The sequence below is a fragment of the Anser cygnoides genome, chromosome 3 (assembly GCF_040182565.1).
Source record: "Anser cygnoides isolate HZ-2024a breed goose chromosome 3, Taihu_goose_T2T_genome, whole genome shotgun sequence".
Classification (NCBI taxonomy): Eukaryota; Metazoa; Chordata; class Aves; order Anseriformes; family Anatidae; genus Anser; species Anser cygnoides.
This window is the reverse complement of record NC_089875.1, coordinates 11047153-11074903: the sequence shown is the minus strand read 5'-3', so window position 1 is coordinate 11074903 and position 27751 is coordinate 11047153. Positions and strand designations below refer to the sequence as shown.

Below are 27751 nucleotides of genomic sequence, written 5' to 3'. Positions count from 1 at the left end.
TAATAAGGCATGTGTAACAGATACCCACTGGAGGCTGGAACAGCTCCCGTACTGTCCATCTCGCCTGAACAACCTGCTTGGCTGACCTGAACAAAAAGAGGTCAGCGCAACTGGACCGGGGATGGAGGGGTGTGTAGGGCCTTATCTCGGGGCTGTTCTGGGCAATGGGACCAACGAGGGCAAGCGGAGAGCTCTCAGACAGATGGCCTGAGAATAAGAAATAACATCAAAATAAAGGGGGTCGCCGGTCCCTGGCAGAAAGGTGGTCTTACTCAGAAGGTCACATCCTTCTGGTGTGTAGGAGTGGCAAAAGCCATCAGAGTAGCGCTTGAATTGTCCTTCAGTCTCATGTCAGAGTCCATCAGTACTTAGGTGATCAGACCGTGATTGATAAATTAGAATCTCTGGCCCAGCTGTGTTAAATTTAAGGCTTCTGTGAAATCCAGAAACATGCAAAGAGTGAAAATTAGAGTAGCTTTATTTGGTTTTTCTGCACTTGCTGCCTGTAGAGAGCTAAGATTTCTAAGCTATGGGTACAGGTACTTGGGTACAAGTGTGTACAAACTTGAGTGGCTGCAGCCTGAAGCAAAACGCAAGTTTTCCTAAAGCTGAGGGAATTGTTAATAAGCATTCCTGATAACGAACTTCAGAAACATGTTTCTACAGCGTGTATCGTTTTTAGAGGAAAAAACTATTTTACTGTATTTTTCTACTGACACTGCAGGAGGGTTGGGCAAAGGATACCCCGGCCTGAAGACGGAGTGGGGAAGTGGAGAAAGGCAGGGCAGGGCAGGGCAGGGCAGGGCAGGGCAGGGCAGGGAAGGGAGAAGGGCCCGGCCCTGCAGCCCTCCGGGAGGCCGCCAGGGGGCGGGCGAGCCCTGCGGCGCTGTGGGCCGTCGGGGGCGGCTGCGGGCTGTCCGTCGGGGACGTGCCGGGCTGGCGTCCCGTTCCGCGTGGTGTGCCGAGCGCTGCCTCCCGCAGGGGGTCATCTTCCTTCTCACACACGGCTGCGCTAGCTGAGGCGGTCGAAAGCACGCTAGGAGGAAGGGATTTCTTAAGCGTGCCGTGAAAGCGGCCCCTCCTCACCGCCCACCGCAGTCCGACTTTTCTGAGCCACTTCAGAGTCACAGAGTTGTTGCTCAGACCGCTTACGTTCTGGCATTGTTTACAGAAATAAAGCAGCGATTTCACCCTGTCACGGGAAGGTGTTCTGTGTTGGAGCTGCTTGGCCCAGGCCTACATGCCACGGGTGCAGCACATACCTCTGTTGAATTCCTTCATGGCAATTTCTACACGTTGGTAAAAGCAGTGAGGTTTTGGTGAGACTTGCATTGATCCTGCTAAAGAATTAACTTTTTTTTTTTTTTAGGTTGATTGATGGGAAGGACTCTGTTATCTATTTAAAAATCCATGCAGTCTGGGGCCTATATGATTCTAACACTGAAACTTGGACAGCTTAGGAGTCAGCTCTGGCCACTTCACGCCAGCAGCACGGAGACCAGACTGGAGCAGCAGAGGCAGAGCTGCACTCCCACCTATGCAGAAGGCTTTTCATGAGGCAGAGGCATACAGTAATTGCACTTTGGCCTTTGTATCTTTTTCAATGGTGGAGCATTAACTCGACCTTACAAAGGCATAATGGTTCAATTTCTGCCAGTTGACTCCCACACTGCTGTGTGTAATAACAGTAATCTAGCCAATACTCAGCACTGTTTCTCCCATACAAGAAGGCACTATTTTGTATTTTTTTTCTTTTTCTTTTTCTTTTTTTTAATTTTTCTTAAAAAACACAACTGATTTCCTAAATTGCACTGGTGTAGCTCTTTTTGAGATCTCTGCCAACTCTAACCAACTGAGATTGGGCTCACTGAGTGTAATTATTTTAAATGAGGCCAAAAGCCCAGATCCACCTGGCCTGAGATGCCTTAGGCGAGAGAATTTTGAACAGGGCTACCCTCATATTTTTTGCTTTGAGGGAAAGATAACCATCTCCATGGCGAAATCCAGATCTAAGGTGGGTTGCGTTGGCTTTTAAAAGTGCTTTCGTCTCTCCTCTGGTGCTGAGGCTACCAACTTAGTGTGTGTTAGGAGATGTCCTATGTGAAATTATTTCTTCACTGGTAGGGGCTTTGGATCAGTGATTTTTAATATCTGTCAGTATGCTAACAGAGGGGAACAGAGGTATTGGGACCTTTTAACAGCAGAGTTTTAGGACATTACATAATCTCTTTTTCATAGGTTGGAAGATTACAATGATCTCATGCCAATCTGGATGCGCCAGAATGAGACTCTGAAAGAAACCTATAGCGAATATTTTCTTGCTGATATAATAGAACATCAAGATGAAGAAAATCAAGCTGTTGTTTGTGAGGTCAGTCTGTCATATGCTCCTGTTTGATCTAATCATCATGTTACTGATGTATATGTAAGTAGCTCATGCTGCAGCTTAGTGAATAAAAAGAACAAGCTCACTTTTGGAAGGTAGAAGTCATGATCTGCACACACACAATGCCCTCTGCCACTTTCTTTGTGTATCTCAGTTCTTTAGGAGTGGTATCTCCTGTTAAGTAAATGAAGCAGCAATTCCTGGTAATTGTGTGGATTCTTTCCAAGGAATTGGAACAGGCCACTCCGAAAAAAAGGTTGCTGTTTTAGACATTTTACATTATAGATGACCAATTTTCATTCCTTGTGAAAATTAATATTGCATGTGAAAACTAGAAGCCAGTAACCATTTCTCAGTTAAAAATGATGTATATTTTTTCCATCTCCTGGCTGGGGCAGTCAGGTTTTTGCTGAACTGAAGACAGAAACTCAGGAATTAATTTAAATAAGAAAGAGGTACTAATAGCTATCCGTCTGAAAATTCCTCTTAATATTTTCACGCGTTAGTAACTGTGCATGGTATCATAAGCTGATAGGCAACATAACCTACTTAATTCCAGAAGTCTGCTTTCTATACCAAATGATTTTATAAAACCTTAACATGTAATCACTGCCATTGGAAGCCAAATAGGAAACAATAAGCCATTAGTGTAATAGCACATTACAAATGGCTATCTTTATAAATAATACATTTCAATTGTACGTTCATTGCTCGATATGATACCAGCAAAAAGTGTTTCAGGCCCTCATATTTTATACTTGCCTCTGCTGCTGTGAAAGACACCTTCATACGAACCAAGATAGATGCCAATTTTCCCTGCAGAGAATGAAGCTGGCAACCTCTTTTTGCACATATGGTAGATGGATTGGTTAATCAGCCTCTGCTGAGCCTTGGGCCTAAAATTACACAGCAGCCAGACAACTGCAGTGACCCAGCTTTTGTTCAGTTACGCAAACAAACAATCACTTGTTGTTTGGGGAAAAAAATTAAACTTGATTTTTTTTATTTTTATTGGAGTGCTGATGGCAGAATAAAACAGCCATAAAAATCCATCCTGTGAGTTTTCATAATGTTTTTAAAGAAGGCTTTCATTATGTGTATTAAGGAAAAAAAATGTTGATTATTTGTTTTATGAGAAAGTTGAATATAGTGCTAACATTTGAAGAGTTTCCTACTTCTAGACTGGTCTCAGCTTGAAGCCAAACCCCTCTAACACACTGGTTCTGATTTTCCAGAGTCTATTTCTGTCTCAACTCTGCAACTTTCTGGAAACATTCAGTAATAATCAAACATAAAGTGACATGCCATTTCAGTGTTGCAGGGATCTTTGTCATTCCCAGGGCTTTTTTTTTTTTTTTTTGAAGGCTGGTTCTTAGATATTTTCAGAACCTGAAAATATTCGATGCTTGTAATTACTTTTCATAATACATGCCATATAATGTTTTAGAACTCTTTATATACTGTACAATTGTTTTCTTTTATTATTTTCATAGGAAAATAAAATACGCTTTTCAGTTTGAGCACAATTTATTTACAAAATAGCATCAAATAATTAGTCAACCATTATGGTTAGCTAAATCCAGATTCTAGTTTAGCTGCACTTAAGGAACAATTATGCCCTTTTTGGAGGTCTCTAGGTGAAGGGTGTTTTATTGAAACAGTAGATCATAATTTGGTCCGTATAAATAATTCTAATCCCCCTGCAAATCATAACTATAATAATAATAATAATAATAACAACAACAACAACAATAACAATAGCAATAATAATAACACCTAATGTAGAGGGTGTAATACACTTAATTGAAAACAAATCTTCAACTTTCCTTTATACTTTTCTTTTACACACAGCTACAGCTAGTATGCTGAAATTCTTGTTTTGCCCTTTATTTCCCTCTTTCCTCCTCACAACCCTTTTTTTTTTGTCCTCAACTAAAATTATCTGCTCAACTTTTGCATGTGTGTGACATTGTTTTTATATTGCAGGCTGGAGACACTGCAGTGGGATTCATGAGCTTATGCTCTCAAGTAGATGTTTCCTTGTTTCATGCATGTTTTGACTTAGGGCCTTTCCATGGACTCTGTAAACCACATCCTGAAGATGTTCTCAAAGCGTCACAGGAGCCAAGCATTCCAGAAGGTACCTATATTCTAAAATTATAGGCAGATTCAATGTGCATTTATTTCTAGCTTCTGAACGGGTTTTGAAAAAAAATGGAAGAGGACATAGGCTTATATTAGTAAGAAAAAAAGAATGTGTCTGCGCTTTGGAGATGGTTGCCTGGTGTTTTTTAATTCAGGGGAGTTGGTTTGTACAGTGTGTCACACTGAAGACTCTCATCAAAACAGAGGTGTGAGATACAAGTAGGTTTCAAGTTTTGGAAAGCTACTTTGGAAAGTAGCATCTACTTCCCATCAGTTGACTACAGTTGTGCTGTTAAATTAAGTCTTAATTTTTAAACTTGATTCTAATGTCTGTCAGCAGCTAAGCAGCTGGTTATCAGTGGCTGTCATGTTGTCTTGTGATTTGTGCTCTCTTATTTCCTTGAGGCTCATTTTCTGCTCTGTCTGCTTACTGTTTGCAGTCTTTTAGGTTACAAGGTTTTGGAAGACCAGGAACTGTTTTCATTCTATTTTTGTGTTGGACACAATATGACAAACAACCTACAAGCCATCTTACTGCAACTAACAAATAGCAGTAACATGAATATGTTGCCTATTTATAGACCACTAATAATTTACAGTTGTCATCATTATTTTTCAGTGTTGAAGGTCTTTTTGTCCAGAAGGGCAGCATTTTGCTGTCTGCTAATTATTAATAATAGAATTAAAGAAACACCACTAGGTTGTTACATATCTGCTTGTTTGAACACAAAGCACCAGGCAAAAAAGCAACTGGGCAGCTTCAGAGCAGTCACCAGCTGGTATCTCATAGCTGAAAGCCATGGAACAGTAAAGGGAAAGAAAAAAAATGCCTTCCAGCCACACTTGTGGACTTCCCCTCCCCTGCAAAGAAGAATATTGCTAATAAGAGATGAAGGAACCCAGCTGCCTTGTCCTGTATCAGTCCGCGCTCCTGGAACTTCAGGAGTATTATTTCAAAATAGGTGACAGACATATGTAGAAATGTAGGTAGGACTGAAGGAGGAAGAAAGATAATTTATGATAGTCTCTTCTAAAAACTAGACCTCTCTTTCCTTTCCTGCTGTTCTGGGCCAGCCCTCTTTGCACTGTTTGGTCAGGAACAAAGTTTGGGAAGAACTTTCCCACCCTGCAAAGTCATGCAAATTTGCTCGGGATTAGTTCTTCAATAAGCTATATGAAAATGTGCAGAAAAGTATGAAATATACCTCATTTTAAAACTGCAAATATTATCTCAGTATTTTAAATTCTCGTTAACTATGAGTAGTATTGACTTCACTTTGACTTCTGTCCTACTGCTATATCAGCAGGAAGTCTAGACATATATGTTGCCTACTCCCTTCAATCAGCAAATTTGCTGATGATACAAAACTAGAAGGAGGAGCCGGTATGGCAGAGGGCTGTGCTGCTGCCCAGAGGGGCCTGGATAGGCTGGAATAATGAGCTATTGGATTTTCTAATTGTTAAAAAAAAAAAAAAAAAAAGCATGTAAAATCAGCATAAATGATTCTTTTCAGGTTCCTATAACACTTACCAGCTTAGCATCTGAGTGCTTTTGAGAAGCGTATTAAGCACCTTGGTTAGCAATCTCAGACATGATTCCCTCTCTTTTCCCTCTCCATTTAAAAACTGTATTACTTTTGGTGGTTGTTGGTTGTTTGCAATGCTGTATTTACTTTTTAAGTACAATTAAAAAAAAAAAAAGGAGTAGTATCACTCTATTTGGAATGGCAAATAAGTTTTGTGTCAGGATCCTGTGAAATACCTGCCTTCAGCACCGAGCCAATTCCCAACTTCTGTCTCCAGAAGAGAATGGCATCAGGAGCTGCTACAACCCTACTGTCTCCTCCATCTGCCTGCTGAGTGGGCAGCCTGTGGGTGCGCTTGCAGCTGCAGTTCTGTTAGAGCTACAGCCACAAATTTCAAGCTTGTTGTGTTCAAGAGCAGCCTTGGGGAAAGAGAATTATTGGTAGGCTTTTTCAGATATCTTGAACACATTGAAATCATTGAGGGTCTCAAAGACAGACACCTGAGAAGGAACTTGATTATCATCAGTGAATTGCCTGTCTCCGATACCATTCTTAGAGAGTGAGCCACTAGAAATTTAATAGTAAAATTAGAGGTAGCTCATGGCTATATATTGCTCAGGAATATTAATTCTACTATCATGGAATAATAATAAAAACTATTGTGGTAACTCTGTACATTTTAGAACATAATTATAACATTTTAAAATAGTTTTGCTTGTCCCGAAGCATTGTAAACTGTTGTTTATGCCTGCCCAGTATAGCCAAAAAGAAAGTGATGAAACTAAAGGCTGTGGTAGTTGAATTTTAAAGAAAGAAAACAGAAAGAAAAGAAAGAAAGAAAACAAACAAACAAACAAATATATACTGTTATTTCTCTAACCTCTAATATCAATTCAATAAAGTGTTAGCTTGTCACAAGTTACAAAAGTTTTATATGGTTTATTGAAAATATGTGCTTTATGATGGATATTTGATAAATGTCTTTTATAAACTATAAACAAATTGTTTATGTAAACAAGTCTGTATTTTTCAAATGGTTGGAAAAAAAAAAAGCTCTGATTCAGGTTTTATTATTGAATGAGACATGACTCAAGATTCATCTCAGCAGTCATTCATGAAAACATCCAGGAAAAGCAGTGGTGTTTCCTTTATTTATTTATTTATTATTAAGAAAGGAAAAGAAAAGAGCCCACCATTTTAATAAAGAATTTTAAAGGAAAAAAAAGACGCCCCCCCCCCCCCCCCCCCCACTGGCCACCACCGCCAAAAACAAAAACAAAAAAAAAGCATAAGCATAGTTCCCCTTCTGTCTGAATTTTTCATTTTATTAAAAATTTAGTTTGAAAAGGGAATTATATCTTGGGCTTTTTTGGTAAATGGAGACCCAAATAATAGTTCCAACCTGGTAGTCCATCAATAAGCCTTTCCAATATAAGGGCCTACCTATGTCCTTGTAATTTGCTATAGTGTCATTGACACGTAGTTTAAACTTGATTATATAGCATAACATGCGCATGACTATATAAATGCTGTTATAATGATGGCACCATTTCTGCAGTCTATTGTATTGGAAATGTGATGCCAAATTGTCTTTTGTCTAGGGAAGCTTTGCTGCCTTTGCATCTTATGTCAATAGAAGATGTCGACTTTCTTTTGTTGAATTCAAAGGCTGAGAATTTAAAATGCGAGCCACATTCCTTTATAGAGTATTCACATGTTCCCATATGAAAACAAAACAAAACAAAACAATCTAAAAACCAACAAGGATATTTTTTTCAAGCTCTTTAGCTTGAAAATAGAGACCACAGGTTGATAGTATTTTTTCCTTTCAAAATGTAGCACTGAATAATAATGAAAGAGTGTACCAAAATCTGTGTTTAACACAATATTGATATGCCACTTACATTTCAGGGTAATTACAGTAATTTGGTTGTTACTCTATATGGTGTCACGAATTAGTGGCCAGAAAACATTATGATGCAGTGGGAATGATTCAAGGGCTTTTCATCAGGCTTCATGTTGAATTGGCTTCTTGATCCTGCCGACTGTTACCTCTGCTAACAACCTAGCAATCCCAGAATTATTTTAATTTTATTTTTGTTCATGTTCCTTACTTCATTGAGCGCAACAATATTTACATTCTTTGCAGTCACTTGTGTACAGCATATATATAAACAGTGATGCAGCTATATTTGACAGTAGTGAATGGTGGAGCCATTAAGGGATTTCATTTTAGTGTGAAGTCAGAAACAACATATCAATATTTACATGACAACAAGAGGCTTGTATTAATTAACTTTTGACACCTGCAAGGCTGTTCATAATGAGAAATGTAGCTGGGTTAATCAAAACGACATTTGATCATTTCTGTGAAGTCTCACATCTGTGATACCCCTGGAGAAACCATGATTTCTAACCCCTGTGTTTCTTCTTGCCCTGCAAATTGTATCTGCATTCTTTTCTACTAACAGTGAAACAGATTTTCAGATAACAGATTTTTTAAAAAGACTTTGGGCTAAACTATTTTAAACCTTTGAGTTTTTTTTTTTTTCTTAAGGAGAAAAAAGCTCATTACGCTATGAATAAAAATGCTCATGTCAATGAATGTAGCTTAGATGGATTTACCAAATTCAGATAGAGGAGTGAAGAATCCTATTGTGCTGTGATTTTTGAATTTTTTTCTCCTTCTCCTGGAGCTCAGAAACTATGATTTTCCTGTGTTATTGGAGCTTTCACATGCAGGGATGTACTGGCCTGATCTGTTTTCTACAGCCATGATGCCTATACCTCAAGAGTTTATTGGTTAAAAGTTATTTTCAGACTTCATTTTTTAATATAAATGCAGTAAACTGGGATTGTATCTGTAAGATTAGGGAGGGGATGATTTAAGGAATGGCAGAGCTATTGAAGAGACACACTCAAGGAGTAAAAAAGAGCAGCTGACATTTAGCTTTGGTAATTTTAAGTGGTTATTTGGTGTCATATGTAGGCTTTGCTAGTACTTCAATGTTTCTTTTCCAGGTTGATGACTAGAATAATTGTAGTCCATAGCATTAACTTTAGATGTGGCCTTTATGGGTTATCAGGTGATCTCTGGTTCTGAATACCCTCACCTTCTACTGACTTTAAAGAGAATAATCCATCAGCATGCAGATTTAGGAATTGCTTTCCCAAAAATACTTTACATGTGCTGAAATGGTGATTGCCTGCTGTCAAACGAGCATCAAGGTGTTGTGAAAGTTAGTAGTCTGCTCTCTCACATTGGTGCCAGGTACCAGCAGAGTTCTGTAGGGCTGTTGTGTGTTGCTGTGTAAACTGTCAAGATCTGCGTTAAGATACTGGTTAAGTAATTAAAATAAAATATAATGCATCGTGTATATTCCACACTGGTATTGGACATTTTTATTGTGGTTTGTTAACATTTTAATTATCAACTCTGGAATTGCTCCTTGGAATTGCCAAGGGGGTAGAATGGCAAAAAACGCATATAACAATATTTAGATAAACTCCCTAATATGTAGGTGTTTGTTTTAATTGGATTCAGCACTTGATCAGAAATGCTGTAAGTATGTAAACATATATATTGCATCATGTACGTATATATCATGGCTGTTTCTCAGGTCAGTCAATGATTAAAAATTGATTCATAATATGGCTGCATGTAATTTCACCCTATCAGCTAAGAGAGCTGTTTTACTCACAAAAATATTACTACTCTGATTGGGATGAACTAAACTAGAGTGACGCTGTAATGTTGCTGAAGAAGGTAGGATGATCTTTCATGTTTAAAACCTGGTTTCTGTGAATTTGATTGTCAATTGTATTTCTTTGCCACTGAGCCTTTTTTTTATTTTTTTAATGATGCTGATGTCTAAAAGCCTGCCACACCTGTGGTCACTGCTACTGTGGGCATTCTGTGCACAGTTCAATGGGTGTCTGGTTTTTGGCTGAAAAATCATACATGAAAGAATTGCAATGGCTGATGAAGTGCTTTGAAGCAGTTGCTTCAGCATCCAGGAAAAGCAGCAGAGGAGAGCATTTCTTAGACGAGATGAAGAGGAAGAGGCAAAAATAAACAAACTGAGAAGCGTTGACCAAATGGCAATCACTTTTTATAAGAAATGAAATAAGGGTTATAGAGCTAGTTAAATTCAGCAAATGAGAAGGGAATTTCAATCCCTGTTTCTTGTCCCTATTGGTTCCAATAAGTAAGGGTTATGGCTTGCCTAGATTTTATTCTGAATTTCAGTTCTGTTAGGAGAATTAATGTGAGAATCAAGAGCCTTGCTCATTCTTATGGTCATCAGAAAAAAAGGTAGCAGCAGACAAAGTTTAAGATACCAGTCAATACACTAGTCACTCATATTTTTCTCTTCAGATAGGGTCAAAATTTATTACATGTAATAAAAGAGTTAGGAATTGCTTCCCAACTGTGTCTTGTTCAATTCCTATTTTAAAGCCAATTATCTGATTTTGCCTTGAGATCAAATTGTCTAATGAAGTTCTAGCCAAGTAAATAGAGGAGTCTATTTTAAATGTGGTTATTACAAATAAATAAAAGAAACCTGTCAACAGGAGCAGTCTGGCACACTTACTGTTTAGTTACTGCTATGATTCTGATGGGTATCCTCTCATTTTTTGTGTGTTTATTCTTTTTCATTACTCAGGTGAAGATAAAAGCAACCAAACAAGTCAGGAAGCAGAGTCCATTTCATCTCAAAACGTGGAACATATTAGTGACCAAGATGCAGCTGTGCAGGTAATACCCCTGTATACAGCAGTGCTGCTAACTTTTGAAGATAATTTGAAGCAGACATGGAGGCTGCTAGGACAAGTAGCGTTTCCACTCCTGCAATGTCCACTGCAAGTGCCCACACTAGTGTCTGCTGTCCTGCATAGCTCAGGAGCTGCTCTAGCTAGGGTCTGGGTGGAGGTGGCAGTTGTGATTAACCAGAGGAGTTTTCCCATCTAGTTCCACCTGAACAGCAGGCAGCATGGGAATGGGAACAAGTGGCACGGAGGGAGAAAAAAGATGGGGGCTGCTGGTGCGGGTCTGCCACCGACTAAAGTAGACAACCTCAGCAGTCAAGGTCAGCCGCCTCGGAGCCAGTGCAGCCGCAACCGCAGCGTCCACCCATGACTTACAGGGGGACCTCGGTCCCTTGCTTCGCGGCCCAGGACAGCAGCATGACCACGCCGCACGTGCCAGCTCTCCCGAGAGAGGCTGACAGGGACTGGGCGTAGCCAGGGATGGCTGCTGCGCCCAGGCCCTCCACCTAGAAAGAGCCACCAGGCATGGGGAGGGGCGGCCAGCACGTGAGCACTGCCCACAGCGTGCTGCGGCGGTGGGTGTGGGAGCTCGTGCAGTGGGGCACAGGGATGCTGTCCCTCCTCCCTTTTGAGTCCATCCTACCTGCTGGCAGTCTCTGTGACCACAGTTTTTGCCATGGTCTCCACCAGGCAGAGAGCTTGCCCCAAAAAGACCGTGGTGACCCAAAGGGAGGGCCTGTCCAGAACTGTGGCTGTACAGGTCTCTGGCTGCAGGGAGTGCCAGAGCCTGCTGCTGCTGGAGGAGGGCAGCAGGTATTGCACCTGTGTGAGGTGCAAGCAGGTGGAAGGTGTGCTCAGCATGGTGGCAGAGCTGAGAGATGAGGTTGAGAGACTGAGGGCCATCAGAGACTGTGAGCGGGAGATCGACTGGTGGAGTAGCTCCCTGGCGTGCCAGAGAGAAAGGTGCCAGGGGGATACCCCACAATTGGTGGTGAACCCCCTGCCCTGTCCCTGTCGGGTGGGGGGGCGACCTGAGGGATGGGGAGGGTTGGGAGAGGGTCCCTGCTTGGCACTGTGAGGGAACTCCCCCTTTGCTTCCCTCGCATCCCCAGGCCCCCCTAAGCAATAGGTTTGTAGCATTGGACAGTGAAGGGGGGGGAGGTGCAGGAAGGTTCCCCTAAGAGGTTACCAAGGACAACGCAGTTGACTCCACGCATTCAGACTGCCTCTGCCAGGAAAGAAAGAAGGGTGGTTGTGGTAGGTGACTCCCTTCTCAGAGGAACGGAGGGACCCGTTTGCAGACCAGAGCTGAGCTGTAGGGAAGCATGCTGCTTACCTGGGGCTTGGGTCAGGGACATAACTAGAAAACTCCCAGAGCTGGTTCACCCCACTGATTACTACCCATTACTCATAGTTCAGGCAGGCAGCGATGAAATCGCTCAGAGAAGCCTGTGAACTATGAAGAGAGATTTCAGGGGTTTAGGGTGAATAGTTCAAGGAGTGGGAGCGCAGGTTGTGTTTTGTCCTATTCCTTCTGGAGAGGTGAAGGACACGTAGTGGGCTAGGAAAACATGGGTAATGAGTAAGTGGCTGAGAGGCTGGTGTTGAGACAGGAACTTTGGGTTCTTTGACCATGGGGCAGTTTACTCGACCCCTGGCCTGTTGTCAATGGATGGAACTCACCTGTCTCAAAGCAGGAAATGAATTGTGGTGCAGGAGCTAGCAGGACTCATCGAGAGAGCTTTAAACTAGCTGTGACAGGGAAGGGGGTAAAACAGCTCACCAGAGAAGTGCCTAGGGGAACAATACTGAAGCTGGGGGTGAGGCAGATGTCTCGTCTGAAGTGCATCTACTCCAATGCACACAGCACGGACAACAACGAGGAGGAGCTAGAAGCAATTGTGCGACAGGCTAACTACGACCTAGTTGCAATAACTGAAATGTGGTGGGATCACTCCCACGACTGAAGTACTGTGATGGATGGCTACAAGCTCTTCGGAAGGGATAGACAAGGTATGAAGGGTGGTAGTGTGGCTCTTTATATTAAAGAGTGTTTTGATGTTGAAGAGCTTGCGGTTGGGAATGATAAAGTTGAGTGTCTATGGATAAGGATCAGGGGGAAGGCCTGTAGGGGTGACATCTTGGTGGGGGTCTGTTATAGACCGCCTACTCAGGATGAAGAGATGGATGAGGCATTCTTTGAGCAGCTTGCAAAAGTTACACGATCACCAGCACTCGTTCTCATGAGAGACTTCAACTTCCCTGATATATGCTGGAAGTATAATACTGTGCAGAGGAACCAGTACAGGAGGTTTCTAGAGTGTGTTGAGGATAGCTTCGTGACACAGCTGGTTCAAGAGCCTACCAGGGGATGTGCCCCACTAGACCTGCTCTTCACTAACAGAGAAGGACTGGGGGGAGATGTGAAAGCTGGGGACTGTATTGGGCAGAATGGCCGTGAAATTGTAGTTTTCTATCCTTGGTGATGTCAGGAGGGTAACTAGCAAAACTGCTGTCTTGAACTTCCGGAGGGCGGACTTTGACTTTGTCCTGAATAGGACACTTATTGCAGAGGTCCATTGGGAGTCACTACTGAAAGGCAAAGGTGTCCAAGAAGCCTGGACACTCCTCAAGAAGGAAATCTTACAGGCACAGGAGCAGGCTGTACCTGAGTCCCGTAAGGCGAGCCGGAGGGGAAGAAGACCAGCATGGATGAACCAGGAACTTTTATTGAGATTCCAGGAGAAAAAGAGAGTCTATGTCTGCTGGAAGAAGGGACAGGCTACTTGGGGCGACTACAAAGAATTTGCTAAGATATGCAGAGAGGAAGTTAGAAAGGCAAAAGCCCAGCTTGAACTCAGATAGGCCACTGCAGTAAAAGAGAACAAGAAATCCTTTTACAAATATATTAACAGCAAGAGAAGAACCAAGGAAAATTTCCATCCTTTACTTGATGCAGCAGGGAATGTGACCAATAAGGATAAGGCTGAGGTTCTCAACACCTTCTTTACATGTGTCTTTAATAGTCAGATAGTTATCCTCAGGGTACTTTATGCTTGGACCTGGATGTCCCCTGTGATTCAGGTAGAGAATCACCCACTGTGATCCAGGAAGAGACAGTTAGAGACCTGCTCCTCCATCTGGAATGTCACAAGTCCATGGGACCAGACAAGCTCTACCCTAGGGTGCTGAGGGAGCTGGTGGAGGTGATTGCCAAGCTGCTTTCCACCATCTATCAGCATTCCTGGTTATCTGGAGAGGTCCCAGAGGATTGTAGGCTTGATGATGTGACTCCCATCTACAAGAAGGGCTGTAAGGAGGACCCAGGGAACTACAAGCCTATCAGCCTGACCTTGGTTCCAGGGAAAGTTATGGAGCAAATCATTTTGGGTGAGATCACATGGCACTTGCGTGGCATCCAGGGGATCAGGCCCAGCAAGCACAGGTTCACAAAAGGCAGGTTGTGCTTGTCCAACCTCATCTCCTTCTATGATCGTGTGACCAGACTGGATGAGGGAAGGGCTGTTGGGGCAGAGTGGCTAGAAGACTGTGAAGAGGAAAGGGACCTGGGAGTGTTGATTGATTCTCTGCTGAACATGAGCCGGCGGTGTGCTCAGGTGGCCAAGAAGGCCAATGGCAACCTGACCTGTATTAGAAATAGCGTAGCCAGCAGGAGCAGGGACGTGATCACCCCCCTGTACTCAGCTCTGGTGAGGCTGTGCCTTGAGTACTGTGTTCGGTTTTGGGCCCCTCACTACAAGAAAGACATCAAGGCCCTGGAGCATATCCAGAGAAGGGCAGTAAAACTGGTGACGGGTCTGGAGCACAAGTCTTATGAGGAGCAGCTGAGGGAGCTGGGATTGTTTAGCCTGGAGAAGAGGAGGCTCAGGGGAGACCTTATTGCACTCTACAACTTCCTGAAGGGAGGTTGTGATGAGGAGGGGGTCAGCCTCTTCTGTCAGATAACTAATGATAGGACGCGAGGGAATGGCCACAAGTTGCACCTGGGGAGATTTAGATTAGATATCAAGAAAAACTTTTTCTCTCAAAGAGTGGTCAGGTACTGGAATGGCCTGCACAGGAAGGTGGTGGAGTCACCATCCCTCGCAGCATTCAAGAAGCGCCTGGACAAGGTGCTATGAGATATGATTTAGTAGCTTAGTGGGTATTATTGGTGACAGGAAGATGGTTGGACTAGATGAATTTGTAGGTCCTTTCCAACCTTGTGTTTCTATGATTCTATGAAAGGTGTGGGGATGCACAGCTTCAAGTGGGACCTGCTGCAGATGTGAAGAGAGCATTCTGTAGCAGGGCAGGAGTCTGCTTACTTTAAAAGGTCTGTGAGTCTTGAGGTTTTGACTTGACTATGTTACCAGGCTTCAAATCTGTTACTGACAGAAAGCTACCAAAATGTTAAAAACAGAAGTATAGCTTCAATTTTCTCCCATAATTTGTAGAACTTAAAGGGTGCCTGTTCTCTCTGTGCATTTTCTGTTGTTTCTGATGGTGAAGCTCAACTTCATAAGAGAGCATTACTACGACATGTATTGGTGCAGTACAGATCAGCAGAGAGTTTATCCCAAGAAATCTTAAACAGTTACACCTGTCTTTTAGTCTCTCTCTTTCAGTAATGTATCAAAGCTACTCTGTTTTTTTCATGTTATTGTTCATTTCCATTTTAACAACATTATCTGCTTTGATTCCATTTTCTTTACTATAACATGTTTTAATTTTCACATAGCTTCAGTATGCATGAGAAAGCATTTCTGAAAGATGTTTTATTGCCTTGCAAAGTGATTCTAATGACAATCACAGAATCACAGAATTGTAGGGGTTGGAAGGGACCTCGAGAGGTCATCAGGTCCAACCCCCCTGCCAAAGCAGGTTCATTAGAGCAGGCTGTCCAGGTAGGCATCCAGACGGGCCTTGAATATCTCCAGAGAAGATAACTATTAGTTTATGAATATATTGCTCTTTGGCAACAATTTCTATATTTTTAAGACCATTTTAATCTAGTGTTTTAGAAATGAAAGCGTATTAAAAATACCTCCTCAAACTTTTGTGTTTGTCAAGGTGACAGGTAAAAACTACATCCCTGCATGTCTGCTTGGAATGCTCTAAGATAGGAATGATACAAGACCTTAATTTAAAAAAAATAAAATTTCTTCTGGAATGTTTTAAGTGATCGCCTCTCTTATTCTTGCAGAAAGGTGAAGCGATTACCATTTCCCATACTGAACTGCTTTTAGATTATATCACATACAAAGATTTTAAAGCCTCAGCATCACCCCTCCTTGAGACTGAAGAAAAAGATACTTTCCATCCAGTGTACAGAGGAGCTTCAAATGCTGTCTGTATTCGTCTATTTTGTATTGATGAGAAGTATGAGACTAGGTGAGTGTGGATGAATAGTTACTGCTTTCCTAATCTTAGTGACAACTTTTAATGTAACATTTTTGGACAAATCTGAAAGTGTCAGCACCTGCTGGAACTGGGTTAGATTTTTCTTTTTTTTTTTTTTTTTTTTTTTTACTTTCACTGATAACTTACTGAAATTTTCAACTTCCAGCTAGAACTTCCTACCTCTGGTAGAACTATGAGGACAAAAATTAGCAAGTTACTTTTGGTGGAAAAATGCTGGTTGAAATTGGATGTTTCTTTTTCTAAAAAACCATTAATTTCAAATCTAAGAGAGAAGTGCAGTGCTTGTAAGTCTGTGCTCTTAGAAACACTGACACATATGAAACACTGGTACATACGAAAGAATAATCATGTTGCAGGAAGTCTGTTCAAGAACAGTTAATTTATGGACAATCTAGACTAAAACAAAATGAAGCAAGTCAATTATTCCAGAATAGAATAATTTTTTATTTTAAATTAATACTGAGGTGAGGGACTTGCTCTGGAATGACTCTCACTACACCAAAGTAACAATACAAAACAGTGATCTGCTGCAACTATGTTGAGAAATAATCTCTCTGTAGTCCAGCTGAATTCTCTGCTCATGGTGTCCTTCTTAGGATAAGGATCTGTCATTTCTTTGCCCACTTCTGACATTCTGTTCTTCATGTGCACCACTGTTGTTCCTGTTCAAGATATGTTCACTGTGTTTATCTCTGAACATTGCAGACCCTTTCTTCTCTCCCTGGAGACATCTCTGGAACAGTTTGAATTCCAAGATGGATGTCTGTGGAGAAGATAGCATTCCTTTCCATAGTCTTCTTCTAAGATTTACACTTATGCAAGGTCCTCTCTTCAGAACTGAGGAGTCTGTAGATCATGGTGTTTTCAGATATTTTCCGTGTATGCTTCCCTAGCTTGCACTAGCTTGATCCACCTGTTTGCAAAAGGTACTGACCGTTAGAAAAGTAAATATGTCTGAGAGGATGACATGATGTAATCCTGACTGTATCTCAGAATATTGTCCTGAAGGAGTTACTGCTGACCCTGCATGGCATGGATCCCGAAATAGTAGTTTGGTTTTTGTGTAGGTATGATTGAATCTTAGCCCTCGAGGGAAGTTCACTGCTGAGGAATTTGTATTATCCAGTAAAGTTGTGAAATGTTTCCATCTCTTAGGTCTAGAGCTGTTTTGTGGCTTGCTAGTGCATTGTAAGTAAAATGCAAAGGAACCAAACTGCTAGTATATATCTGCAGATGTTTGATACTTTTTTAAACCTGCTGAAAAATCTCCTACCTATGTGCCTGAACTCCTTGCTACCAAGAAGGTACCAGATACCAAAGAATAGAAAAATACATTGCTGTAACATTTTCCTTTCCCTTAGATATTCTCCTAACTAGTCATAATTATGAATTATATAGGTGAATATATAATACCCAATCAAATCTGTATTTTTAGCATTTTTAGTTTTCACATTTTTCACGCAATCACAAATATATTAATTTTAAAATACTTCTGCTTCCATCTGGTAATGTTGTTGGTGAAGAAATTAAAGGGAGCTTAGTTATTTTAATTACAGGTCTGGATAGGGAGAGGTTTTATCAGTATTTTTAGGTAACATATATCCGTATAGAATATCTTCAGAAGACAAATTTTGTACTTTGGAACGATACTTCATAAAGCTTCATCATAACTCTATTTGATGGGTTGAGAGCTATTTGGTATCCTTAAACACAGGAGAAATAGGATTAAATTATTAGATTTCTTATGGCTTTTTAAACTCAGATGTCACCTTTCACTGTCCCCATTGGACAAAGAGTGTAATTACTCCAAACCAGGAGGTGAGAAGTGGAAAGAAGTTAAATGGTCAGAAACAATTTCAAAGTATTGATGTTGCCATTAGTCTGATAAAGTACATTGGATAGGTTTGCCAAATGGATACTGACACAAACCTTGGGAATACTGTGGTCCATGACAACAACTTTTTGTAATCTCATTTAACGTTTACTATATACTAATGCTGTCCTCTTAGCCCATGGAAGTCTTCTGGAAATATTTTTTGAGTCAGCAACATCTAAGTCAATTTTTTCCATTCAGTGAAGAAAGTAATGTTTTGATATTATTTCAGACATTGAGGCTTGTTCTTGTTAATAGTGATGCTTCAAACATGCTGATGTGCAGCATGCGACGTCTGCAATTGATTAATGTTGAGTTAGCAGGAATGTCTGATTAGCATTGTGAATAAATATTCCTTGCATTTACGGGGAAGTAAATATTGAAATGTTTAGGATCTGTTTGTTATGCATTTTTTGTAATAATGTTTGCTCTTGGTTGCAGATCACTGGATTTTTTGCATTATGTTTTCAAGCTTTTTCCAGTACGTATACTTTAAAGTTTTAAAGTTTATGTGTATGCTTGGTGTGACAGAAGTGCAGCTGTCAGCAAGAGTAGCTCAGGTCTGATGCCTGAGTAATTCAGTGACTCACAGGAGTGCAGCATGGCTAGCTACGCTGTACTGAGTTACCCTGAGTCTGACTTCTGTTTTTGGCTGCTTTTGGACTTTCTGTATTGTCTATATAAGTTCTTTGTTTATGTTCCATGGGGGATTTTTTTTATATTTTTCTGAGATGCAAATTTAGAGAGCAAATGTTTCGAACTCCTTTAAAATTGTGTATAGATCTATATGGTACCTAAATTAAAAATAATATCAATGAAAATACATTACAGGAGCCAGAGTTAAATCATAGGAAGCAGCACTATTAAGGGAATCTGTATTACATGCCTATATCCTAAACCGTGGGTGTTTAGGGCAAAGCTAACGTGAGGTAAACAAGGATATGAATATACAGTGGAGTAACTACTTACCAGGAGTAGTAAGAAAAAAATTAATCACACAATGTGCTCAAATTGACTGCAAATACAATGTGTGTTTGTATGAATAGGCAACCTGTAGCACATGCACACAAACAATGCCAAATTCAGGACAAGATGAACACCACTGTATGTATACAAACTTATATTCTTCAGGTTTAGTGTGTGTACAGTGCAAGGTATGGTGCTGTGCATGCACACTGACTATTTGTTCAGGATCTTAGGACACCCTGCTCTCCCTGATGGTCTCACTTGGCTGCAAATGTACAAAAGATCCCCGACAGGCATACATTGTCTTAAAATTCCACTGCAACAGAATTGCAGGGTAGAAAAAAAAAACTCTCAAGGAAAATAAATTAACCCTAAAGGTGTGGGCATAGGCATAATGTTTCCACTGAGGAAGAAAAGAAGAACAGGGAAGGGAAGGACCTTAAGGGAATACCAGCATTTTAACTAATAAGTCTTTACTACTGGAGCTAAAAGACCCATTTCTGTAAGCCAAGTTTATGTTGGGCTCATCAGTTCCTTTGTGCTGCCCAGGCATCAAGGTGTCTTAAGCAGAACAACATTTGGAGTGTATGGATGTTTTAAGCACATTTTTTAAGTTTGTTTATTTTCTTTTTATCCCTTCTAGTCAGAAGCTTTGGTGTAAAGCTGACATTAAGATCACTAAGAGCCTATATTCTCTGCAAATGTTTTCAGGACAAAGACTTCTGTATCATCCTTGTGCCACATCATGTGCCCGAGTTCTGCTTGATCCGGAGTTTTGTTCGCGTTGTCCCTTACTTTACTACCCAACTTGGCCATGAGCTTTACGTGTTCCACCGTGCGGGATTGCTCAAGTGAGTCATGCACCTCGTGACAACAAATGATGTACTCTGAGTTACTTTTGTGGAATATACTTGCATCATCAAACCTGGCACCAGATGCATATTCCTTCATTATCTCAGAGCAAGCTGATATGTCTGCATGGTACAGTACAACATCTTGCAGAAATGGTAGCTTGAGTCCCAAAACCAGTATAGTTGAATAGCACGGGACTGTGCCTGGAACAATTAGGATCAGGGCTAAGTAACTTAGTCTTCAGCAGCATTACTGCAACTGTCTCACTTCTTGTGGAGTGAATTCTAAGCCTACTCAGATGTATCTCCACATAGCACTATACTAGATGGTGTAGAAATACCTTACATTTTCAGTAAAATAAATTAATTAGTGACTTGATTTTTAATGAAACAAAAAATAAGGTAATTAAACATGTAAAAGCAAGTGGTCTTCTGACTGCCAGCATTTATATGGTTTCCTGTAAAGTAAAAAGAAAATTGCAATAGGAGGATTCCTTTAAAGTTTGAATGTATGGTACTAACTTAATGAAGATGAACGTTATTATGAATGAGTAGCTTCTCCAAGCTACTTCATTGTAGAACAAGGCCAACAGAGAAATATAGTGCCATATTTGACCCTTTAGACTTGGGTTGGTTTGAATAGCATTGATATTTGAAAGCCAGATGTAGATTTAATTATTGGAAACATGATAAAATTCTCTTGCAAGAGAGAACTGCAGTAATGTATTTCTTGAACATACACAGCAGTAACCTCATTGTTGAGTATCTATTTTACCTAATTTATCTCTTTTTCTTGTGTGTGTCAAATCAGGTATTTCATGTTTTTCAAATTTATGCTACTCTGAACATTTTATAGTCTGAAGTATTGGTAAACTGGGATGCAGAAACTCTGTCTTTATAACTTCTGTCACAATCCTTCATTTGTATCACAAGCCTGTGCTGGCCCAAACACCAATCTTAAATTTTTGACACAGTAGGACATTTTCCTTTTGTTTCTTATTAATGTAGCTAAATACTCTGTAATTTCAGAGAAATAATTCTATTTTAGTTGCATACTTAATCACCATTGATGGTATACAAATAGCCTGTGCAGGAACTGGCCAGCTACTCTTGGACATATGCAGAAGCCTTTTACCATGGGATCAAATTGGGCTTCTGTGTATTATGTAAGAATCCAGCTGGACAAAGATAAAGCCACTGGAGTAATTCCTGTTAATCTCAGCCACAGCTGTTCAGTAATCCAGCAGTAGGATTGGTAGTCATGAGTCCTTTTGCGATTTTGTTCAAAATTAAACTCGTTATCAAGGTTTTTAAAAGACCTTAACATTCTGATTAAATTGTGCATATTCCAAGTCATACCAGTCTTTCCATGACAACAGAATAGTGTCATTAGTAGCATTTTCCAGCTCCCCTGCAGCTGTGCTGGAAAGTAGGAAAAAATAGCCTTTAAGTGAGGTTTAGGATCAGAAGAGGTGTGGAAGAAACCAGGTGAAGCTTTTAGAAAGTTTCTGTGCACAACTTGGTGTACAACAGCAGATACTCCCTTAGGAAAAAAAAAAAAAAGAGGGAAGAAAAAAAATTATGAAAAAGTAGAAGATCAATATATTGTACTTGCACCAAGAGCTTTCAAAAGGCATGTGAGTGAAAAGGACATCACATAAAATGGATTAAAAGGAAAACAGGGGTAAGAAGGTGGGAATGTGAAGACATGAAAGGGCAAAATCAGAAGAGGCACAGGCACAAAATGAGATACTGATTAGCAAAGGTTGTAAGAGGAGTAAGAAAAAGTGTTAAGTACACAAAAAGCAAGAGTGCAGCAAATGGAAGTATAGGTCTGCTACTTAACAGTGAAGGAGAAAAAATAACAGATGAGAAGGCATAGGCTGAACTGCTTAATGGGTACTTTCCTTCAATTTTCACTAAAAGGTATAATAATAATAGTAGTGTCCTGGCTTCTGAGCAGTCAAAGGAACTGGGCATCTAAAGTGAGTTAATTCTTTGCTGGAAAAGAAATGAGCCCAAACCTTGGATAGTCCTTCCTACTCTTTCATATTGACAGTGGATCTGGTTGTTTCATTATTTATATATTTATTTCATCTTTAAAACAATTTTCATTTTTTATGTGTTCTATTTTTTTTAATGCTAAAAATGTAGTTCATTATTGGCCCAATTGCTTTCTTTTGGCCATTGGAGGGGGAATAACTCAAACCATGGGCACACTAGAGTGGCAGGGAGATAGAGTGCTCACGAGTTGCAGGGTTAACCAAATTGCTGATCTTGCTGGCCATCATCCTCATCACTTGTTTGATCTTGCAATTAGCTGTCTGTGGAAATGTGTTAACAAGTGTGGAAACTGAGCCACAGCTCACTTAGAAATTCAGGATTTGTTTGTAATTTGGATGCCAGCTGCAGGGTTTCTTACAGAATGTAGTAATCAAATGTATTGTATGCTTTTGAGCACTCAAATAATTGAGTTGAAAGTATTCCATGAGATTGAGCTGTGAAATTTGCCATAACATATCATATATTATGTAGGTATATATTTTTAAAGTTACTAGAACTGATATTATTAGAACCATATTCCACAAAATCAATATTAATGTGACTTAGGATGAAGAATAGCACATACAAGTTTAAATTGAAAACAAGAACTACAGGAATGGAAATTATACTACATGAATTGCAGGCTTTTGTAAACTGTGGGTGAAAGATGAATTCTTAATTCTTTGAAATTAAGTTTTAATTGAGTTCCTTGAACAGCACTCCATAAGTCTTAATTGTATGTGAGTCTTGTTTAACCAGGAAGGGTTGATGCCTTTAAAAGATAACAAGAATTTATCAACTGCTGTAGATGGTTAGTGTGAAGTATATTTTTTCTTTTTTGGGTGGGAACATGTTTTATAACCAAGTGTGTGAACTAGTTAGGTGCCAGGGTATTCCTGTCTGTAGCTAAAGTTGGTGGTTTTTGTACAAAAAACCTGCTGAAACATGCTACATTGCATAAACATTTTTATACCGTGTCACTGTCACGTGATTAGTAATTGGCAACCTTATGTTTAGCAGAGGCATTTTATTTGTATAAATTTATCCTCACGTATAACTGTTTGAAGAATTGAGGCCTAACACAAGTGTTAGTCATTTGGTGTTTATTGGAGAAATTCCTGTGTTGTATTGATATTCCTGCCTTTTGTTCCATATCTGAAGATGACAGTTGGCTCTACTTATTTTTCTTTTTTTCTCCCTCTTTCTCCTCTGTTTTGTTTCTTTTCTTTCTTTTCTTTTTTCTTCCCCATGTCTGTATATTAATGGATTCTATTTTTATTTTTAAAGATTCCTTGCTTCCTGTCTCCGGCATTTAGTCTCAGGAACACGATACCTTGTGGTTACAGCTATGGCTAGTCTTTGCTTTGTGGCATTGGGATGTAAGTGTTTAGTAGCAATTAAAGCAGCATTCCTGAGTTGTTTTAAGCAGATGGTGTGTGATCTTTCCTGTTATTACACAATAAAATTTAATATACACATTTGGAACAACTGTCATGTAGCAACCAATTTCAGCTATGAAAAGACGTATTTAGAGCTTATGGAAGAAAGACATCTTCACATGCATAGTAACTGTAGCCTTTAATTTGTCACAGAGAAAACTTCTACTTTTTTTCTTTTTTACTAGGTCCTTTAATGTAAGAAGAGCAACAACAAATGATATACCTGGTGTCAAAATGCTTATTAAAACCCTTAGCTTGAATGAAAGTATATTGAATGACTTAAAGATATTTACTTTGGCTCGCAGGGATCCAGTGAGTATTTGCTGCAAATGCATTTACAGTAGAATGGATAAATACAGATAAATACATCAAGAACTTATTATGTTACTCTAAACAGGTGTACTGTATGTATGTACTCAGTCAGTATCAACAGTTGGTATAGACTGTATTCAGCCTGACTTGATGGTTAATTTGATCTGTCGCCTAGACCAACTGCCCCTTTTTCTGGTGATTCTGCAAATGCTGAGATAGAAGCAGGATGAATACTTTTTGTTGTTGTTGGCCACCCACAGCCTGATTTCCATTGTTGCTTTTCTTGCATGTACATCTGGCTGCATGATGAACACATAAGTGTGTTTTGTTACATGATAGGGGCCTATTTCTCCTTCCCATAACACAACCAGACATATGCTTAGGAAACAGTAGGGAACATCAGAATATTTTTGCTCGCTGGAACATGCTACATGGACAAGATACCGAGTATTAACATTAACAATCATACAACTGCAGGGAAATCCATTTTATACTGCTATTGATGAAGATTATGTATATTTTAATTAATGTTATTTCCTAACATCAGAACTTAACCCAGGACTAAATTAGTGGCTGAGCCTATAGCACTGCTGTAGCAGCTAGACCCTAAACTAAACTTTAGTCAGTGTGGTTCTGCATGGTCAGGAGTTCGACTATATACAACACTGTTCTAAGCATTCATTATGTCTTGAGTTTAGGAAGAGCTAAATTTGGGTAGTGCATGAATATGCACTGGGAAAATATTTTAACTGTGGTCATGTGGCGAAATACACGTTTACAGTAAAATGTTGAGATCAATAATAAAATAGGAACTGTGCCTATCCTATGTTGCTCTTGCCTTGCAGGATGGGACCCCAGTACAAGCATTCATAGCAGAAGTTTTGGATCAAATAGTTGGCATTTCAGTCATTAGAGATGAAATGGTAAATTCTATTTATATTTTCCCCATTTGCTATGTTTGTATTGTATGAAAATAGTAACAATGAGCCCTCAGCACCGAAGGCTGAGTTCTGTGCTTGCCACTATACATGTACCTAACAGAAAATACATGTGAAAAATAATGCTTCTCTAAGCTTTCTATTTCTTTCCTATGTAAACTGTATTATTTCCCTTCTCATGGACTATGATTGACATGCAGATGAAAAAAAAATCATCCCGTTATTTGCAAGAAATTGTTTGATGGGTTCTGAAAGTATGCCTCCTGCATCCTTTTTTGGTTCTTTAGCATAAAGCCATTCTGCCTCCAGGTGTTTGGAATTACTTATTTTGCCCCCAAGAATCCAAAGTCAGTGAGCAGTTTTGCTAAGCATACTGCAAAGAGTAGCACCTGTCCTTCGAGATTTCCTTTCTTAACTTCTTTTCCCAACAGTAGCTTATAAATTGCACTTGACTTCAAAACAAAAGAGCAAAAATCATATGCTCTAATGGAATACCAAAAAAAGATAAAGTTGAACATTATTCTTGGAAAATAAACGTTCTTTAATGCTTAGTTTTATGGATTTCTGATATTATTGAAAAGGTAGATTATAGATCTTTCAACAACTGTAGTGCTTAGTTCTTAAACTAAGGAGTAGTTGCTCCTGTTTCCGAAAACAGCTCTTAATTATTCTAAGTGCGTTGAGTTAAGAGGATGCAACAATTCCTGGAGTGTATAAATGTGCAAAAAATCCCAGCTTATCACTTTAATAGGGGAAATCTGTTGGAGAGCCTTTCTTGCACAGCTCTTTTCTGTAAAATTCCTCTCTGTTGGTTTAATTCTTGTGAGAAGACCAGGCTTCTCTGCCTTGAACTCCGCTAAACAGAGATCGTTTTTTTTTGTTGTTTTTTGTTGTTTTTTTTCCCCATGAATGTCCATTAACCTGTATCAGCAGTTGTTGTGAAGGGGTCAAATATGCATTCCCTGCAAATAAAGGTGGACAAATAGAATAGTAGTTTTTGATACAATGAAAAGATTTCCAAGAAAAATGTGTTCAGTCAATGTGCTTTTTAATTGAGAATAACCCTCAAAGGCTCTTCATTTTCACTGGAACAGGCTGCCCAGGATGATTGTGGAGTCTCCTTCTCTGGAGATATTCAAGGCCCATCTGGACGCCTACCTGGGCAACCTGCTCTAGGGAACCTGCTTTGGCAGGGGGGTTGGACCCGATGATCTCTTGAGGTCCCTCCCAACCCCTTCAATTCTGTCATTCTGTGATTCATTTTGGTATTCTTATTTAATTCCTTAATTGATAAAAAGCAACTCTTGCTAAAATACTGTGGATGTAGCTATTTCATCACTGCTGATTTTCAGTTTCTTACTTTCCAGGACATTGAGTATATTCGATCACATTACAATATTGAAGACTTTATTCATTTTAACCACCACCAGCAAGAGGAACATGGACGTCTTTACCACTTTGCCTTAAATCCAATATTTCATCACTATACCAAACACTTTCTAAAGGAGATTCTTCGCTTAGCCCACAAATCTTCTCTTTACTACCCTATTTATCCACAGTATGAAGAGGGCAAGGTAACAAAGAAGTTGTTTGCATTTTACATATTAAAAATTGTCACCTTTGCTCACTTTGTTCTTTTTGCTTCTATGACTGACTGTAAACAGGAATTGTCTTAGCAACCTGGAGCAAATTGTACTTTGTTTTCTTGTGCCACATAATCTGCATTCATGGACACATCTGTTGCATAGCAGGCTTAGTCTGTAGTGTTGTTAGCAGTGCATGCAAGTCATAACTTACTCAGTATCTTCAGTAAGCGTGTGGAGGACCATAAGTTTGGTGTGTACTTGTCCATGGCTCTTTACCTACGCTGTTAAGAGAATGGAGCTCTTCTTAGGGGGTGGCTTTTTCTGGGATGAATGATTCTTTGTGAGTGTCTGTTTTTCTATCAAATTTAGAGGATCCTAGGGCAACTGTTCTCTAAATGTGGTTAGATGTCTTAAGTTACACATGTTAGTATGTTGCCCCGGGAGCAGCACAGTAGAAGAATAATTTGTTTGCTACCTCCTCATTGTTTCTGGGTGACGTATATCTGCTTCTTACCCACATAGGTTCTCGTATTTGTTGTATGAGTCCCTTCCATTAAATATACTGTAGTGCTTAGGGTCAAGTTTCTGCCCTTTACTGTCCTTTCCCAATAGATCTGTTCCAGGATGAGGTAGCAAGCATTCAGTATTCCCAGTCCTGCCTAAGTTCTTGCCCCTAGGTTAGACGTGTAGTTAAAAAACAAAGAACTGTCGCAACTCATCAAGTGAGGACCAACATAATGTTTTCTGTTTAATTGCTTTCAATAAGCCAATACATCTGACATATCTTTGTCATTTGTATGTCAGTTACCAAGCAAATATTAAATGACAAGGTATAATGCACATATATCACCTTTATATTTAACAATTTATATTTCTTGTCATAGTTTATTACTAGAGCCAAATTGAGTTGTGCTGTCTCACATACAGCTACTCAGCTACACAATGAATTTTGAGAAGTACTCCTATTTGTTTAGATTCAGACTGAATTGGAGGAAGAAAAAAGGAATTATGTCACTGAGCATAGTACAGCATGAGCATGTGCAAGGGAAAAGTATCAAAACTACATCCAAGTGGTTTTTAAGAACACTTCAAAAGTGATTTAGGTACTTCAGACTTTCATCAAAACTCAGGAGGATCTAGGCACCTCATTGTTACTGAAAACAAACGTGTTTCTGCAAGTGCTACAGAAGAAAAATAAGAACCTAATGCTGCATGAGAAGATTAATTTCCAAGAACATAATTTGTGGAAGCAGAAGAAAAGATTCTTCTAAAAATACTCACGTCTGTCTTGTTATCAGTCTCATGTCAGGCAAGAAAAGGGAGCACAAAGTAAAATTTACAATCATGTCAATGCATTGGTGTGCAGCCATCTACAGCTAGTATCTGGCCCAGCCAAATCACCTAGGCTCCTTGCAGAATTAATGGAGAAAACACAGTGCACACAGAGGGCAGTTCATCTATCGATCATAGCTACCTATCTTAGGACGGAAAG

At 39.8% G+C, this 27751-nt stretch overlaps 1 protein-coding gene across 8 annotated transcripts in view; it reads left to right on the top strand.

The window, feature by feature from the left end:
* CFAP61 (cilia and flagella associated protein 61) overlaps nucleotides 1–27751 on the top strand; it is an 86452-nt gene that overhangs the window by 8934 nt on the left and 49767 nt on the right. For all 8 annotated transcript variants that reach the window (XR_010830862.1, XM_013191141.3, XM_066995463.1 and 5 more), the window contains exons 7-15: nucleotides 2239–2371; nucleotides 4373–4526; nucleotides 10725–10816; nucleotides 16034–16221; nucleotides 18566–18605; nucleotides 19802–19941; nucleotides 23609–23735; nucleotides 24581–24658; nucleotides 26041–26247. Coding sequence is in view for 7 of the 8 variants with exons in the window: in XM_013191141.3 (XP_013046595.2) it covers nucleotides 2239–2371; nucleotides 4373–4526; nucleotides 10725–10816; nucleotides 16034–16221; nucleotides 18566–18605; nucleotides 19802–19941; nucleotides 23609–23735; nucleotides 24581–24658; nucleotides 26041–26247 (1159 nt within the window). In the remaining variant the exon portion in view is untranslated. The remainder of the gene's footprint in view (nucleotides 1–2238; nucleotides 2372–4372; nucleotides 4527–10724; nucleotides 10817–16033; nucleotides 16222–18565; nucleotides 18606–19801; nucleotides 19942–23608; nucleotides 23736–24580; nucleotides 24659–26040; nucleotides 26248–27751) is intronic.